Genomic DNA, 19,746 nt, shown 5'->3' with positions numbered 1-19,746 from the left:
GAAAACAACTTTTGACCATTCAGTAAAAGTTCAATCTTTAAACTTCTTTGCGGGATTTTATCTTTCTTTTGGTCTGTCAAATTTCATTAGCTTATCGTTAACCTTAAAAAACCCAGTTATTGTATAAAAATGAAAATTACTTTATAAAAGTTATAGCCCAACTAATATCGTTCTGATGCAGGTAGATGTAGCCTCGTTTCTCACAATTTTTGAATAAAGTGAACAAGATTTGATCTGCTATTTTTTCTGTTTGTTGTAAACTGTAAGGATGTTGTCAACTTTGAAAGCCCTTGAGGCTATTGCTCAGATTTGACGAGATCAATTAATTGTCTCTGATCTTTTCTCTGCTTAGGTAGTGGCTTTCAACTTTGGGGCTATTCCACTAATCGATCACGATTCAGCCGACCCCTTTTAGAATTGTTAAAAATATCTGGAATTATTGAGATAGGTAAAAAAAATGAGAACGTTTATTTTAGCTCGCTAGCATACCTTGTTCTCAAGATATAGAGGCTCATAGGTACAAAAAAGAGTCACTTTGGAATCTGTAAAATTTTTAAAATGCTAAAAACTATTTATAGTAAAAAAATAATATAATATATCATATTGTAGGTATTAAAAAAAATAAAAATTAGCTCCAATTTGAGTCTAATTTCCGGTTTACCTATATTGCTTTATCTGTATTTTTAAGAATAAAGGGAGTTTATTTTTGAATTTTTTTTTTGATTTTTACTTACTTAGACCCTTTTATAAATATATAAACGGTGTCAAAACCTTGGAGACGCTATCGACTCAAGAAAAAAATGGATGGCGCTTTATGAAATTACGGATTATGGTTAAAATTTTGTTGCTAACTTACCAATAACAGGATATTTACACTTTTTATATTAAAATATTTCGAATTTCTATTGAATACACTAATAAAACTGAAAGGCAGTATGGGCAAATGCCCACTAGACACTTACTAATGTGACAAATTTCAAATAATAAATATCCTTCGTATAATTTTTTTATTATCCATTTTTATTAATAATATAGAAATATAGATAGATAATCATATTCATTTCATAATAAATATATTTGTAACATCTATTTAGTTAGATATAGATAATTATATATTTTAAGAAAATTAATTAAAAATATGAATAGTTTTAATTGCCTGATCATTGTATAAAGCATATGTTCGTCCTGTAGCAGTTGAAAAACTGACCACATCTAAAATTTATGATTTATGTAACCACAATTTGACAATCAAGGAGGGATATGTATAAGAATTTGAAGGTCCTTGAGGATGAAAATAACTAACTAACACCTCTTCGAATTTTTTTCTAAAACATAGGTCATCCACCATTGATTGTCATAGATGCATGTTATATATCCATTTATTTTTTTTATATAGTAAATTCGCATTAATATTTGAGTAAAATGTTATATTTAATATTTGCGATTCTGTTTTTGAATAAAATTTTGCATCAATTTTATTCTGAGAAATTAGATGAAAAGTATGAAATTTTTGCCTTCCTGGTATTGTACGCGCTTTATTGCTCTCTTTTAAAATTATTTGCTCTTTTCTTTGACTAATAAGCATGTCTTTATAGATTAAATGGGTGGCAACATTTGTAAATGTACGTCCATCTGTGATATAGAATAAAATTTTAATTGATCTCCACCTGGAATATGTTTTAGCACTCTCCAAATCCCGGATGTTATTAATAAACAGACGATAAAATAATAAACTGCAGACGGATTGAATTATTTAAAATTAATCTGAACGGGCAAGTTAAAAATATTATGAAGAAAGAGAGATTGTTTTAAACAGTTTATTTTGTAAAAATAATATGCTCGTAAAATATAATTGATAATATGCCTAATAAATTTTTCTTTTTTAATGCAGCTGTTATACATTATCGAGCTATTAAGCCATTCGCTTTAGTAACAAGTAGAGATCTAAAAAAAGTAAAACTTTTTAAGGATAATTGGGAGGGGGGTGGGCAGAACTGGAAAATTTTATCACATTTCATATAAACGTATCAATATTTTCAGTTTCCTTAAGAATAATATTTTTCAACCATAATCGATACTTTCATATTTTTCCAATTTTTGGTAAAAATGTATATTTCGGGAGTCGATAGCTTCGCCAAGGTTTTGACATCGTATATATATTTATAAAAGGTGTCTAAATAAAAGTAAAAAAAAATTCGAAAACAAACTTCCTTTTTGCTTAAAAATACTGGTAAAGCAATATAGATAAACCGGAAGTTAAAGATTCAAATTGGCGCCAATTTTCACATTTTTATGATAGCCGTTTAGAGATTTTTACCTACAATATGATACATTATATATTTTTTAATATAAATAGTTTTTGAGATATAAGTATAAAAATTTACAGATTCCAAAATGGCTCTTTTTTGTACCTATGAGTCCTACTCGAAAATCAGGTATACTAGCGGGCTAAAATAAACGGCTTTCTCATATTTTTACCTATCTAAATAATTCCAGAAATTTTTAACAATTTTAAAAGGGTTCGAACGAAAATATGCCTTTTTTGATCGATTTGACATGGAATGGCCCTTTGGCTGAATTATTCATTCCTTTTTCTTTTAAATCACAATTTTCTCCTAAATATTTTGATCAGTTTGAATTCCTCAAGGCATTTGAAATTAAAATTCAAAAATGATTGTGAACCTTGTTTTGCAGATGGCGATGATCTTACCTTCACTAACATTAGTTATGACCATTTAAAACAATGAATAAAGTATTAAATTCAAAAACGGCGTTATTTTTGAATTAAAATAGTATTCTATAAATTCATAACTTCAAAATTAGTGATCCAAAATAAATTATTTAATCATAATCTTGAAACTCACCTTAAATTACCATATTAAAATTATGTAGGGTCAAAATGTAACTGTATACATGGTAAAAGAGATAAAATGTAAAGGCGGCGTTATTTTTGAATTTGGTAGTAAATTTCTTATAAGTCACAACATCTTAATAAACGTAACGTTAACAATAAAATAACTTTATAAAATAAACAAACGTAATTCAAAAAATAAATATCTTGAAACGGGTCTTAAAAAAATCGTAAATATACATTTACAAAAATAATTAAGTATCAGAATTGGTGTTTTAAGCGCCATCATATTTTTAGCCTATGGATCAAAATCTTGTTTTATTACCAGCTAATATATTGCTATAAGTTCTATATTAGTTGTATAAGATTCAAGAGAGAGAGAAAAGGAAGTAAAATTACAGTAGCATGATAATTGAGATAGATCATCTTTTTATTTTTAAATTTTATTTTAAAAATAAATAAACACATGATGCGTTTGTATAATCTGAAAATTAACTCTTTGAATTATTTAAACTAAGAAAATAAAATAATCTATAATTTAAATAGTTCACCATAAAAATATATATTTTTTTATTAAAGACCAAATCCATAGAAACAGCGCGTGAAACATTTGAACGCGTGATAACACAATTTCCCAATCAAGGCAAGTTTTGGAAGATATATATCGAAAAAGAGGTAAGACCTTAAAATATAATTTGGCTTTTTAGAATTTTTAAAAAAATAATGAATTTATAACGACATTTATTTTAAAGTAAATAATAAGGTCGAATAGGATGAAGGTGCTTGTAAAGATATACTTAATAATGAGATTCCGATTAGATTTTAGGTTGCATAATACTTGTTCGGTAAACGATCTATCTCCAGATTTATCCCGGTAAGCTAATTGCCGCTTTTAATCTCCTATCTCTGATTCTGAACATCGCAACTTATCAGGATTGAGTTTCTAATGAACCTTCGCTTCTCATGCAATTATTTTTAAACCTTTTTCATACCTCTCTCCCATCTAAATATCTATCATCGCTATCAATACAAGATCACCAGTACACAAGAATATCCACAGAAGTTCTTCACACATAATAGCAATCAGCTCGTTTTAATTTAAAACCTTCGTTATCTTCATCAATCATTCTAATCACCATTCATGCATCATCGTCAGGACAACTAACTAATACTGTTTGTCTCAGGGCCCACTTATTATTCTCAAGCGGCATCTTAAACGTCTTCTCGATGTCTGCAAATTCGTATTTTAGTTTTGTCCCCTTCGCTTGCTGCGTATCAAGTCAAATTTCTTGACATCTTTCACTTATTCCTAAACCTTTTTTTTTCAATATTCTCGACCTATTTTTAATATATTCTATCATTTCACTTATTCTTCCTGTACCATATTTCACGTCGCGATTCATACACTTACTATCTAAACGCATTCTCCGCAGAATGTCAAATCATCTAGGGCCTTTATAAATATCATTTTTATGCGCAATGGTCTTGACCTGGTTAATGATTCATTTTTGTCGTGTAGGATCCACCATTATATCGTTGTGTTAATAGTGTATTAAAGGTTTTTACTACCATATGTCCCATCAATCCCGCCTTTTCAGCCATTGTCGCTCAAGTTAACATTAATTCGGTGTTTAATGTCATGAAAACATCTTGCAAGATTTTTAAGTGTCATAACATCAAGAGCTATACTTGGGAAACATAATTTTAGTAAATCAAATTCAATCATTAATAGATCTATTTCTATCCGATTATCTTCTTATACCCTATTCTCTCTTCTGGCTTACCAGCGCTAGCCACCCCCTTTATTATATATGATATCAAGAGTTGTGGTGTTTTATAGGTGTAGATATGCAAGATTCATATTCCGCCCACATACTCAAGCTCATTTAACGCTAGCCTGACTTATTTATTTGTATCAACAGCTTTAAGGTAAGGTAGCCATTACCTAGCGTCAACTGAAAAACCTGACTTGAGGTTTTAGGAAGGACATTTTGTAATCAATGTTTTTGGTATATGCCACTCAGGTTTTCAGAAGAGTAATTTTTAGGACAAATTGTTGGAAGTGGCATCAGGTATGATGTATTTAGGAAAAAAGAATAACCTGGGCGGAGATCTGCATCAACATATTGGAGCATATGTTGAATCGTCTGATTGATATCTAATTCGAGAATTTTTGATGTATTAAATCTTTAGGATTTTTATATAATTCTCTAAACTATAGTTTTATATATTTATTTTATTATTTAACATTTTTTAGTTAAAAGCCAAGAACTATGAAAATGTCGAAAAAGTATGAAATAAGCTTTATACATTTTAAAAATATATGATAAAGTTAGAATATAATAATATATATTAATATATTATTTTGGATATTTAACAGTTATTTCAGCGATCTTTGGTCAAAATTTTGAACATAGACCTGTGGATATGCTATTTGAATTACGTGAAACAAGCCAAAGCTAATCAGCCCGGATTCAAGTTAGCCATAAAAAATGGACACCATTTATTAAAGGACAGGGCTAGGTCATAAATTTTTACAGGCCGGACAGGTCAACAATTGCTAAATATTTTTACGGGCCGAATATTTTAAAAGTTTTATGAGGATTCAAATTTATGATTTTTTCTTTCACAAATTTGATTTTACCCATCGTGCTGGAAAAAAACATTAAAAACATCTTAACGAGCCGAACCCGTATCTTTACCTAACAGTCTTAGTTCTGGAATTAATTCGGGGGTTTAAAAAAAATGGAATATATTATAACATATGTTTTTTAAGACAAGTTGGCCCATTTTATATCGCATATTGTTTATTCATTTTTTTTCTGTTTTATTTTTATAAAATTTATCAGAGAGAAACTAGCCCAAGCTTACGAATTCGCGCTTGAAAAAATTGGATTGGATTACAGATCCTATCCTATATGGAGTGGGCAGATCGATTTTCTAAAGACCATGTATTTTTAAAAAAAACACATCTTCGATATTTTTTTTTAATATTTAACATTTTTTCCCCCTTTATTGTCCCAAATAATTAATCACAGAAACATTTTATTTCGCAATATTTAAATTTAGATTAGAATCTAAACCCTAAAAACGGAATATATTGCTTTTTTAAACAATTATTATTATTATTTTTTTAAAATTTATATTTTTTTATAGGGGTTTTTTTGTAAGTTTTATAAATTATGTTTGGGATTAATGAAATCAATAATTGAATTAATAATAATAATAAAATTATGAATGATTGTATACGATGACTATTAAGCACTAGAGTTGGTATACCATTTCCAAAGCCTTGAATTCTATAGACTTGATTCGGTTTTTTGACCAATAGTAGATTTGTCCTAAAAGAGATACTTTAAAGGTGTGAACATTGCTAAACTTTTTAAATCTGAAATGTTACGCTCGTTTTTAGTAATTGTTACAACTTCAACGAATTTAAGTATAATATGTAATAAAATATATTTTTTAAGAGACGCAGTCGGATCTTACGCCGAAAATCAACGAATCGCTGCCATTCGCAAAATATATCACAAGGTTTGCGTCACCCCGTTATTCAATATGGAGCAATTCTGGAGGGATTATATATCTTTTGAACAAGTTTAAAAAATATATATACTAAGAAAACTTTTTTAAATACAAATTTATATATATATTTGATTCTTTTTTTTTAATCTGTAATTTTTAATCCTAATTCTATAAAAAAAATACACATCATATACCAGAGCTATTCTTAGTCGTTTGGCGGCCCAGATCAAAATATTTTGGGCGGCCCAATTTAAAATCAAATTGCCTAGGATTATGTCAATTTTTCAATATTTTATTCAAACCAAGAAAAATAAATGATACAGAAAGCAAAATCTTCTATTAAAATTTTTGTGAGTTATAACATAAGTTATTTCACAAACATGCGTAAATTGCTAAATACATTATGTTGAGGTGTTCAACATGATACTTAGTAACATTGTTATTATCTCAAATCAGGGTTTCCAGATATTCTTCACTTGAAAACGTGAGTTTTTCTTTTACAATAATTAATGGGGGACTTCGCCCCCCCCCCATATTCCCCAATTTGGGTAATTGATGTAGCATACTCATCTAAGTTAATATTTTATATTTAATATAACTAGATTATAAAGACAATGAAAATTCTTTATTGATTTACTAATAACAAAACAATTATGATATATAATTTTCTCATGTTTATAAATATAGCATAATATTAATTATTATATTTTATGGATGATTTTAAAAGAGGCCATAAAGATATACCATCAGCACTGTGGAGATAGGCTGAAAACTCTTTGCATGAATAGTTATATTTTGTTTTACAATAAGTTCAGCTTCAAATGATGACGTTCTTTTCGCCAAGCAGTAGTCATTAGACTGAATATTCTCTCTGATGAAGAATTTGAATGCGGAATAAATTGCATATTTTCTCTATCAATGGTGAGTTTTTATTAGAAAGAAAATCCATCCATTTTTCTTGGGTATCATGTGATAGTTTTTTGATAATTTTTTTTCATAATAGGAATAAAATTGTGAATATTCTTCAAAGAGAATTTCTGTATCTATGTTTGGTATTTTATAATTACTAATAATTTTTTGTAATTGTTCAAATTCTGGACATTATTTTAATGTCATGGGATTAAGATATTTCCATATATTATCTATAATTAACGTTTTTCAACATATTCTATAATAATTTTTAAAATATCTTTGATTCATTTTTGAATTTATTACCTTTCCTACATCATTATTATGTTGTAAAATATTTTTAGAAATGCTCCCATAAAAATTTTGTTGAATTTTTAAATTTAATGAATTCTTTAATTTTAGGATAAGATCATGTATATATATTGCTAATACATCTTAAGATTGCAATTGTAAATTTATGTTATTGACTAAAGTGCCAACTTTAAGGACAACACCTAAATATGCCTCTGCAAAATCATCTCCAAAAATTATTTTCAAAATTGGTGGGGTTGCTAATAATGATAAAAAATATTCTTTAAGTGGTTGAAAATACTTAAGCATCCGCTTAATCGCTGGGATTAATGTAAGCCAGTGTGCTGGAACATGGCGAAGTGATTCTGACCATTCTAAATTGCACCATTCTACAAATTCTTTTAAAATTGTAACTTTTTTTGTCGAGTTGCTAAATTCATTATCTTTCAATATCATATTTAAGAAAAATTATGGCCATTTTAAACGAATTGTGAAGAATGTGGCATATATAACCCATTGGTAGTATTAACTATGGCTTTTCAATTCTGCAAATACTTTAATTTTTCTCAAAGTTTGCAGATGCGTTATCTGCACAATAGGCCGTTACATTAGCAATATCAAGTTCAGCGAATTTTAAATTTTCTAGCAAGCATCTAGATATGTATTTAGGGGTTTCACTGTCAGACGAAAATTTTTGAAGTAATTAAACATTTATTCCATTCTTTTTGTTGAAGTATCTAAGTAATAAGGGAATGTTTTTATATTACCTTTATTCTATGAATCCGTTAGTATTGAAAACGGATAATTGTTTTTTAGATCTTTTATAATATTTGCCTTTAATTTATTTCATTTAAAATTTTACGAGTTTTAATATAAGATTTATAAAATCCATAAAAGAAATGTATAGTTACTTAAATTATATTATAATTATACTTGATAAACTTTCTAAAAATTGAATGTCTGTTGTGGGTAATTGATCAATGAATATGATTGGTTAGTTGGACTATTAACAAATACTACAATTTTTTTAAATATTTTATAATAAAATTAATTTAAATTTTATATTTAAAAATATTTTTAAAAAATTTAAAAATATTTAGAAAAAATTTAAAAACGTGAGAAAAAGTGTGAGATTAATTTTGATTATTTTAATTTACTCAAAAAACGTGAGAAAAGCGTAAAGTGTGAGAAAACATGGGTAAGTAAAAAATTAGGTATGAAATCGTGAGAATCACGGCTAAGTCGTGACATCTGGCAACCCTGTCTCAAATACGTTTATTTATTTTATTGGTTATTATTAATAATCAATATACGTTTAATGATCAATTTGTTGAAACTTTTAATTGAATTATTAGCCATTTCCATGTATCGTAACTACAAACATTTGTTGAGGATTAGTGGGCGATCGTGTAATCTATAATGACCGAATAATATTTTTCATCCACGCTATATTATTAAAATTTATAGATCCAAATATTTTGGTTATTTAATAAAAATATTCTAAAATTATATTTTTAAATTTCTCGGCCCTCAAATGTCAAATAATTTGTCAGCTCACAACGATCTACTCGGCAATCATCCCGTAAATACGTCTATGCCACATACATCGTTTTTTTTAAAAAAAATAAACAGCTATTTTTATTTTGATCTTTCGAATGATTAAAAACAAAATATTGTAAATGACCGAGGTTTAGCCTTAATGTAAATCATCTAGATTTTATTTTAATATGTATTAACACTAAATTCATATTTATTATTTTATTTAATAAAATAAAGCATGTTTTAAATGAGATATTCTTATAATTATTTTGATGATTTGGGGAGACATATGTTCTTGAAAAATCTATTCAAACCTCTAAGCTGATTTGGAATCGGCTCGAATAGGTTATTTAGCATCATCGAGTATACAATTTTAAGGTTCAAAAAATTATTTCCATTGTTTTAAGCAAATTCGATTAGAATTATTTTCATACATCCATTATTAATAAACGGTTAAAACATTTATAATTCACAAAACATTTTTGTATACCTTTTTTTATAGGCCATCAATCCGTTGATAGCGAAAAGATTATCGGATGAACTGAGCAAAGAATACATGAACGCTAGAAGGGCTCTTAAAGAAATAGAAGCTATAACCAGAGGCCTTAATAAATACGCGCCTCCTGTACCTTTCCTAGGCGCAGCTCAAATTAAACAGGTTTAACTAATACATACCTGTTAAAAGAAATTCAAATGAGGAAATAGAAAAAAAAATAGACGAAGGAGAAGAATTAGGAAAGAAATAAAATGCGACAGATATGCGCCTTCGATACCTTTTAGACATAGTTAATCAAATAAAAGAGTTAATTAAGAAAGAAAGAATATGGAAATGATTGAAGGATGATATGAAAAAATTATTTTATTATATGATTAATCAAATTAAACGCGTTTCAGCGAATTAATTTTTTTTAAAAAATAGGCATGAAAATGTTAAAATGATTTTAACTGTTAAGGGAAGGATAGAATATTGGAAGTAATTTTGGAATCAATTTTTTATTATACATAGATCGAAATATGGAAAAAATATTTACAATGGGAGAAATCCAATCCCATGAACTACGATGATAAGAACATGGTCACCAAAAGAGGTTGATCATATTTATGCATTCACTCATTGATTTATTTGATACTCTAGTTTTCTTAATTTCATTTCTTTTATTTTTAAACTTATTTTTTTAAATTACTTAAAGTGGTATACGCCTACGAACAAGCGTTACTATCTATGAGTTACGTAAGCGAATTGTGGATAGATGCTGGTACTTACCTTCAAAAAGCTAGCAAACAATTATCTGATTACGGGGTAAAATGAAAATAAATATTTTTCCAAATATAATTAATTGTCTTAGAGTTTTTTTTTGAGATTTACTATATTTTGTAAACAAACCTTGTTAAAATGGTTAATAACAGAAATTAACATATATATACTATAATAAGACTAGGCCATATTGGAGCTTTTTATCGTTCAAATGCACAACGTTAGAATATCACGAGCAAAATATAATTTGGAAAAATTTAGATTTTGAAGTGTTGGCATATTAAAATTTTTATCGTCTGCTTACTAATTATATTAGGTCCGAATAATTTCCATATTCAAAATAATAGGTGTCTCGTATATATATATATATAATTTAAGAAAAAAATAATTTATATCATTCATTTGATCATTACTTTTTTGTTGTTACTTTTAGGATGAAAAGGGGGCCAAAGCTTTGCTGGACAAAGTCGGAGAATTATATGAAAGGGCAAATACAACTTTTTTTAAAACTCATCTTCTCATGCATTTCATCCAATCAGATTTCGAAGAAGTTAACATAAAAATGACAATTTAAGAAAAAGGAGTTAATTTTTTTTTAAATGAAGGAAAGAAAGAGAAAAATGGGGTTGAAAGAAATAAAGGTAGGAACTATGAAGAAATAAAAGAGAGGATGGAAATGAATGAAAGAAAGAAAAATATAAAAAAATCTATTTATTTAAAAAATATGTTAGATGCGCAAAAATCAATCTAAGGCGGGAGCCGTTTACGTTCAATTTTTGGATCTTAAACACAAAAGCATAAGTTCTAACGATATCACATTGGTAAATTCATATTTGATGAAAAGAAACTCTTTCTTTTACAAAATTTTAAATTTGTAAAATATTTGTTTTTTTTAAAAATTACGCTGCATTTATAGTAAACGCGCTATCTTTAAGCGTTGTGTTATTACAGCTGATTCAGTTTTAAAAACTAATTAGATAAATCTAAAATAGTTAATATATTTTATATAATATTTCAGAAATATATACCTTTTTATCGAATTCGCTTTAATTTTTAATCGCATCGCAATATATTTTCACATTTTATAGCGTTATCATCATAACGCTTCATATTTTTATATTTCTACCTATTTATTGGCTTTATTTTGCAATAACGCTGCTTTAAATAACGCAAAATATGAACAAAACGCATATACTATAAATGCAACCTTATACTAAATATTTTTTGGATATTTATTTAGTTATACATTATAGGTCTAGTGTTGTAAAACGATTCGATTTGAGCCGATTTTTAAAAACGGCTAACTCAATATACTATTCAGAAAAATATTATGCAAGCCTGAATATTTTGCTCATAGATGGCACAAAGATTTGGACATCTATTAGCGAAATCTCAATGCATGAGCAATATTTTTCTAGCTAAAATATGGAGTTAGCCGTTTTTAAAAAATCGGCTTAAATCCAGCCGTTTGACAACACTAGGTTTTATCAATTTTTTTATAAGGTGATAGATCAACACCATCAAATTAAAATATTTGAATTGCAATGTCAATGTCAAACCCTAGATTTTAATGAATATGTTCTAGATCTTGGGGTAAGGGTGGGGGGGGGGGGTTATATTTTTCTCTAAAAGAAACTTTTTCAAACATAAATAAGTTTGGTATCAGATATAAGCAAATAAAAAGATCCTTTGATTTTAAATAATGTTAATCATCATTCAAAATTATATAATTTGCAAGTTTAGATTTTTGGGAAATATAAATTTAAAATGAAATAAACTTCTCAAACGGTGTATCATAAAATACAATCTATATATATGTAGAAATATCGGTTTGGGTTATAAATTATTTTTTTTAAATGAACGATGTTTTAAAAGTAACCGTTGAATGAAGGTACGCTTTTTTTTTTTTTAAAAATTACTTTGCAAATGGAATTGTTTTGTGTTCTTAATCTCTTAAAATTTATCTCAAAATTATACTAAATTATTTTGTATAAATTTGATAACAAGATTTCGAAATATTTCTTATAATTTAAAATCTAATCAGGTTTTTTAAAAAATATTATTAAATATCAAATTTAAATCTTAACAAAATTTTCTATTACGATTTAAGACATTGAAAATAAGACATAAAATCGAACGTATTTTTCTTATAAATAAAAAGATGAAATAATGATGAATTCAAAACTTATTTTATTTCTTGTAAAAAATTTTGAACACTCGGTTCCCTTAAAATGCATATAATTTTTATCACAATCAGGCATACATTCAGTATATGAGGTACAGTAAGCGCACTGACGGAATCAAAGCGGCCAGAATTATCTTTAAGAAGGCGAGAGAAGACGCTAGGTGTAATTACCATATATTTATTTGCGCAGCTCTAATGGAATACTATTCTAGCAAGGTAAATTCTGATTTCCATTCATTATACATCAATTATATTCTCTTTTTATTTATTATCATTTATACCATACAAATCAAATAGCATTTATTTTTTTATTCACAAAAGAGTACAAGTTGATTTTTAACATTTATATTATATGCTTTCTCTTTCTTGGGAGAATAATGTGTTGTCAAGAGCAATATGATTTTATGAACCTTTTGATTTTTCAAATATTAATGATTGCATAAAAATATAATGATATTTTGAATATCTGCATTTTTTTTCTCTTTAGATAGTAAACTATTTCCTTTTTAAACTTCAAAATTCATTTTTAAATTTAAAGTTTTCTTAATATATATGTATATATTATTTTATTTTTAATCAAGGATAAAAATATAGCCTTGAAAATATTTGAATTGGGACTTAAAAAATTTTCCACGGAAATCAAATACTTGAAAGAATATATCAAATTTTCGCTTAATCTCAATGGTAAAATAAATAAATTATAGAGAAAATTTATTAGTATAAAAAAAACTTACATAAATAAGCTTTCCTTAATAACCAAAGATGCCTCACTTTTATAGAAAGAAAGAGAGAAATATAGTAAAATGAGAAAAAATTAACCTCTTTATTTTTTAATGCTGTATTTTAATGTCTTGCAGAGGATAATAACACGCGCGTTTTGTTCGAAAGGCTGCTGAGTCTAACCTTCGATCAATTATCTCCCGAAGCCACTTCGTAATTTTATTATTATATTTTTTCATACCTTGTCCATTTCATTTCCATATTTTTTTATATAATATGCTTCCTTATAAATAAAGTTTAAAATTTTTAAAGCTTTTTTTTCTTCTATCCTTGACCGTGATATCAATTTATTTATGAGCTTATACTAATTTTTAAAATAATTTAACAAAAATTGATATAAATTAATTTCTTCATTTAATGCTATTATTATAAAAGGAAGGAGGTAGAAGATTATTTATTTCTAGAAAGTTTCTCATAACCATATTTATAAAAATAGACAGTTATGATATATAGTTATTTTAAGTCACATAATATATAATGTTCCCATTTAATACAGTTAATAGATAAAAAAAATATATATAGTAAATAACCTTATGAAATGCAAGTAGCATTACGCATTTTGGGACTATACACACTTTCAAATTACTCTTATTCTAAGAGGAATAAGGGTTAAGAAAAATATAACATAAAGTTTTAATTGCACCCCCCTCCCCCATCACCGCCTTTAAAAGGTACATTTTTCTATATTTATTCGTGCATTATTTTCTTTTGACTTTTACTTAAAAATCTCTTCATTTTTTCTTATCTTCTAATTAAGAGAATTATGGAATATGTTTCTGCACTTTGAAATAGAGGTCGGGGATTTGAACAATGTACTCAAGATTCAACAGAGGCGATTAGCTGCTTCACATAAGGTTTTTTTATAATTTAAAACTTATTTTTCCATTTAGAGAAGAAATTGAATGAAGGTTAGGGGGAAAAAAAAGGTAAAGCGAGATTAAAAAAAGAAGATTGGAAAGGAAGAATGAAATGAAAAGTAAGGAAAAGGAACTTGTCATCGGAAAATTGGATTATATAAGTATAATGGGTTTTCCACAAAAATAATGAAAAATTTATTTGATATAATTTTTGATTATTATATATTTGGAAGGGAATTTTTAAGATCGGTTATTTTTAAATATTTTTTTCACTTATTCTCAGATAAAAGATGGCGACTCAGATATATCTCAATTGTTAGATAGGTACGGTTATGGTGATTTGATGCCTCACACTTCTCTCTTAACTTGCCCTCCATCTATCTCTCCTCATTCCAGCCAACTAATAACTTCAACCACAACTCATAATCCAACCAATGATTTAATTCCTGATGTAGAGCAAATGTTACCCTTTAAGCCTGCTAAATCTACATGTGATTTTTTTAAAAATTGAATTAAATGTTAAAATCCAAGACTTTTCATGACACTAGAGTCCCGCAGGGCCGGAGGTTGTAACATCAATAAAATAGAGAACCACCTTATGGTTGAAAAAATATTATCGTTATATTTTTTTCGGCCTGATCACCTTATGGTCGAAAAAAATATTATCATTATATTTTTTTCCTCCTGATTGAATATCACACTTATAAAACGAATTTTTAAAATTAGAAAAGGTTTTTTTAAAAAAAAAATTAGATGGGAAATATTTACTATTCATTTTCATATATAATATTATGTAATAAATAGAATAAGATTGATTGACATTTATATTAAAGTGATTGCTGAATATTTAGATTTTTTTCCTTATAAGTTTTTTAAAAAATTCGAGCTGCCATGGGCGGGCTAGACTGAAAAATGTTAATTTTGCAGGTCTAAAAAGGACACTCGAAGTGGCCCAATGATTCGATTTATAAAAAAAACATGTTCACAGTATTAAATGGATTAAACTTCATTAATATTTCTTTCATATATTCCTTATAGAGGCATGCAAATGCCAAGGCTTTCAGGTCCGACCCTGTTGAAATTTAGTTTTTACCCGGCCCTGTCCCTTTCTAATTTTTTTATAGTTGTCCGGCCTAGTTTTTTTAGTTGCAAAGCCTAACCCGAAATATATATAGTTAAACACCAAAATAAAAAACTATTTATAATATTGGGGAGTGATTAAATTAAAAACACCACATTTTATGTTCCAATGCCAAAATTCATCTATAATCCAGACCAATAATTGTTTGCCCGATCAGGCCCAAATAAATATTTTATCATACGTTACCCGGGCCAGGCATAGCAGACCTTTAATAATATTTTTACTAAAATAAAAAAATTTTTAAGATTTTTTAGATCATTAAATTATTTTATTTTTTTATAATATTCATTAGTTTACGGAAACGAATCACTTAATATTCCAGGAGGCTTGTACGCTTACCCACCAGCTGTCAATACTCTACTCGAGAAATTGCCTCCTCCCATGTCTTTCAGCGTTAGTTAATTTTTGAATTTAATTTTAAATAGTATATTAAATTACGTCGTAATTGCGCCAAAATTTACCGATCAGGAATAGTTTTTTAAAAAAAATTTATTAATTTATTTGTCCTGATAAATTTAATAAAACAACATTTCATATAGAAATTAAGAAAATGAATATAGTTAAATAATAATAATTTACTCAACTACAAAGACATATACCTAAACTTTTATTATGCTTGATTAAATAATATTTTAAATTTATGATTTTTAAAACTATCATAGAGTAAGTAATACACTAATTAATATGTTTTTTTTAAAAAAATATTTTTTAAAACAAGGGACCATTCGTTATTTTAGACCAATTTTTAACCACGCTTGCGAATTCATCTCTAGAAACTGGTATATATTTATTTCAAAAATTAAAAAAGAAAGTAGAATTTTTTTTACGATCAAGTTTGGGAACAAGGATTATTATAAATAAAAATTTATAGTTCAAATTTTAAGCCCTTTACACCTGATGATTTTGTGATTGTTTTTAAGATCAATAAAATTAAAAAATTTATTATCACCTATCCAATGATATATATACTACTAGATTCGTCCCAATTCATCCATTAAATGCATTTGAAAGTTTGCATATATAGGAGTCAGCTATAGCGCCACTTATAGTTTGCACATCGATTAAATGACATTATTATAATAATCGATAAGATACTTTCAAATCTAGGGGAGACCGGGGTAGGGATTGACGAGATAATAATATTAACGCGAATAACTTTTTAACAATTTGTCTATCTTTATCTTCTGAAAAATTTCATGATTCGACATATACCAAAAACTGTAGCTTATTTTGGTTCATAATTTACAAATTTGCATACATATTCCTTAAAGTCATAGCTATAAAATAAAAGTTTATAGCGATTTTTATAATATTTTACCTTGGCATAGAGTTTTTATGGGTAAAACGTAGTATATTCCTTCTGGTTAAAGCTGTAAAAGAATAATTTTTAAAACCTACACCATATAAAGAAAATATTTTTGAGCAAAAAGGAACATTAACTAATAGATTGTGTGTTATTTAAATATAATTTTAAAAATAGTTTGCAAAGTGGAAGAATAATTGAAATGTACGATATGCCTTAAATGGGGACACACAAAATATTATATACTCGTATTCTATTGATTAGTTTCTATTAAGGGTTATGAATAGGTGTTAAAATTTCAATATTTTGTTCAAAACAATAAAGTTATATCTAATTTTATTTTAGCAACTCTTTGCCATGATGCTTAGCCATTAAACCCTGGATATAGGGAAAAATAGCAAAAATGGCACAGTTCGCATAATTAATCATCGCTCCTAAAGTATTATAGGTAGAGGACCTAAATTGTAGATGAGGGATATATCTACATATAAATTTATAATTTGTTATTTTGTTTCAAAATTCTATGGTAAAAATGCAAAATATCGTTATCCCGGTTTCTCCTACACTTTTAATTAATGAATCGCCAATCTAGTAGTATTTATCTTAAATTATTTTGAATCATTTAACGATTATCTTATAAAACTCATTATCACCCCCCCCCCCCCCCCACACAGCCAAAATAACCAAACAATCCGAACAAGGAAACATAACTGGAAATCTAACAAAACAAATACAAATATCATCCCCAAAATCTTTCGCATCTCCTAAAGTAGTTACTACTCCGAACCCTTATAATGCACCAGATGACAATGATCATAACGCGCTGTATTCGCTAGATGATAATTCAGAAAATTATGCTAATACACCGCCTATAAATGACATATACCGATTGAGGCAGCAGAAAAAAATTAAATAATCCATATTCATATCATGTGTATATCTTGCCATTGTTATTCCTATTTACCCTTATTTAAAGATCTTAACGTTACCAACTTTTCTGGAGGAATTTTTTCTTCTCCATATATCTTTTATTTCAATCAACATTGCACAATAAGATATATTGATAAAATTATAAAAAATGGTAAATTTTTATAATATATCAATATATTTTATTTGCAGTTTAATATATTTTTTTTAAACATGTAAATACCCCCCCCCCCCTATTGTAAATAAATATTTCCTGTTTTTACACATTATTTTGTAAAAACATTATATTTTACTTTTTAAATGAAATATATTTTTATATTGGAAAATGTGATATTATATTCCAGACATGTGTTTGAAAATTTGAATGTACGCTATATTAGATAATGAACAAAAAAATTATCCAAAGGTCCGTATTAAATATAATTTTATAATGAATATCGATAATTATTGAATAAAAATGTATAAATTTCTAAAGTAGAGGTGTACCTTGGTTTAGAAACATTATTTAATTAAGGTATATAACAGTTTTTATTTTTATATTCATTTGATGTGTTCCTATTTAAGAAAAATAGCGGTTTAATTTACAATAGACTATGAATATATATTAATATAAAATGACATAAATTTAAAATTAATGTACTTTAATCAGCAAAAATAAGGATGATTTATATTTTTTACTAATAATTACATTTTGAAATTTTCTTAAACCTTTAGCAATCTTAAAATGGAAAATAAGCTAATTCTGAATGGTATAATATATATGAGTAAAAATATAATTCTATAATTTTAATTAATATTATTTTTTAATTTACAGATATAATGTTAATTAATATCTGACTTTATTTCTATTATTTTTATTACTGATCAGTGATCACTATTATTATTATATAGAATAGGATGTGGCTTTGAACCAAAATTATGATTTTTTTAAAAATTATTTAGGTTTACAATGAACAATAAAGGTTAAAGTAGAACCATGCAGTTAAAAGAATCTTTTTTAAACCAAAAATATGCATGTCTCTTTTTTCAAACGAATCTTTTTATCCAACATTCACACATAATCATAATCCTAGTAATTTTAATTTATCTAATAATGTTTTACAGAATTTTTAAATTCTTCCATTAACAAATTATTAATAAGCTAAATCTAAATGGCCTATATTGGCATTATCAATGGAAGAAATAAGTATCATTTATCAATAAAGTAACAATTAACATGAGTTAGATCTCTTGCTTCATTCTCCATAACAAAGCTGGGAAAATAGGAATATATGAAATACTGGCATAGTATTAAAGGTAATATTTTTATAAATACCTATGTTAACATTCGGAGGTCAGGTAAGTGTAGTTAAAATGCAAGTGTGTTTAAAATATATAATCTTCAGATCGTAAAGTATGAACGCTTATATTTTTTTAAAATTTTCTTTTATATCTTTGTTTCTCTTTTTATTTCTTCCTTTTTTCTCCCTTAAAATCTATCTCCCACTTTCACACAATGGGGAGTAAACAGCAATGCAGATAGCTGTGAGAAGTTAATTGGTAATTAATGAGTTAGAGATTCAGTGTAAATAAAACCGGAATTATTGGACGAAATTTTTTAATCATACCTCGGTTAAAGTGCATTTTTGATGACCTATATGGACAATATAAAAATATCTCAAGTCGGATGTTTAGTCAGAACTTCTGACTAAACAGAAGCATATTACATATTTATCATTTTTCCATAGTGGTCTTATATTATAGTTTTTAGATATAAAAAGGGTGATTTATATTCTATTATAATAATACACAGGAATGACACATTTATTTTTTACTTGACGATGGGTAAATCAAAATTTTGCCCTTTATTTGATTATGTATGTCATAAATTAACTTATTGACAATAATAAATAGAAAATAAGGTAAACAAAACTCTCATCTAGCAAGATTACATTTTTTAGGTCTTAAATTGCAAATAAATATGAAGTTTAAAATATTTTTTTATTGTCACATAAATATAATTTTTTGAGTTTGCAAAACCCTCAGCTAGCAGGATTAATTTTTTTACCCCTTAAATCACAAATACAAATGAGAAAATATTTTTAATTAGACAGTTAAGGATAATATTATTAGAAATTATGTAATGTATATATTGAAAATATACAAAAATGATCTAATTATTTGTATTATAACATAAATATAAA

The 19,746-nt window shown here is 26.7% G+C and overlaps 1 protein-coding gene across 4 annotated transcripts in view; it reads left to right on the top strand.

Moving 5' to 3' along the window:
* LOC135925898 (cleavage stimulation factor subunit 3-like) overlaps window positions 1-17,968 on the top strand; it is a 39,617-nt gene extending 21,649 nt beyond the window's left edge. For all 4 annotated transcript variants that reach the window (XM_065461461.1, XM_065461458.1, XM_065461459.1 and 1 more), the window contains exons 3-20: window positions 3,431-3,526; window positions 5,109-5,141; window positions 5,232-5,329; window positions 5,701-5,802; window positions 6,322-6,448; window positions 9,618-9,773; window positions 10,122-10,203; window positions 10,306-10,415; window positions 10,804-10,920; window positions 11,102-11,191; window positions 12,628-12,771; window positions 13,137-13,239; window positions 13,413-13,488; window positions 14,093-14,189; window positions 14,476-14,683; window positions 15,626-15,726; window positions 16,052-16,112; window positions 17,311-17,968. In XM_065461461.1, the coding sequence (XP_065317533.1) occupies window positions 3,431-3,526; window positions 5,109-5,141; window positions 5,232-5,329; window positions 5,701-5,802; window positions 6,322-6,448; window positions 9,618-9,773; window positions 10,122-10,203; window positions 10,306-10,415; window positions 10,804-10,920; window positions 11,102-11,191; window positions 12,628-12,771; window positions 13,137-13,239; window positions 13,413-13,488; window positions 14,093-14,189; window positions 14,476-14,683; window positions 15,626-15,726; window positions 16,052-16,112; window positions 17,311-17,552 (2,043 nt within the window). In that variant the 3' untranslated portion in view covers window positions 17,553-17,968. The remainder of the gene's footprint in view (window positions 1-3,430; window positions 3,527-5,108; window positions 5,142-5,231; window positions 5,330-5,700; window positions 5,803-6,321; window positions 6,449-9,617; window positions 9,774-10,121; window positions 10,204-10,305; window positions 10,416-10,803; window positions 10,921-11,101; window positions 11,192-12,627; window positions 12,772-13,136; window positions 13,240-13,412; window positions 13,489-14,092; window positions 14,190-14,475; window positions 14,684-15,625; window positions 15,727-16,051; window positions 16,113-17,310) is intronic.
* The last annotated feature ends 1,778 nt before the right edge of the window (window positions 17,969-19,746 follow it).

This window comes from Gordionus sp. m RMFG-2023, chromosome 3 (assembly GCF_954871325.1).
Source record: "Gordionus sp. m RMFG-2023 chromosome 3, tfGorSpeb1-WG-v2, whole genome shotgun sequence".
NCBI classification, from domain to species: Eukaryota; Metazoa; Nematomorpha; class Gordioida; order Chordodea; family Parachordodidae; genus Gordionus; species Gordionus sp. m RMFG-2023.
Note: the sequence above shows the minus strand (reverse complement) of the source record. Positions and strands in the feature narration are given on the sequence as shown.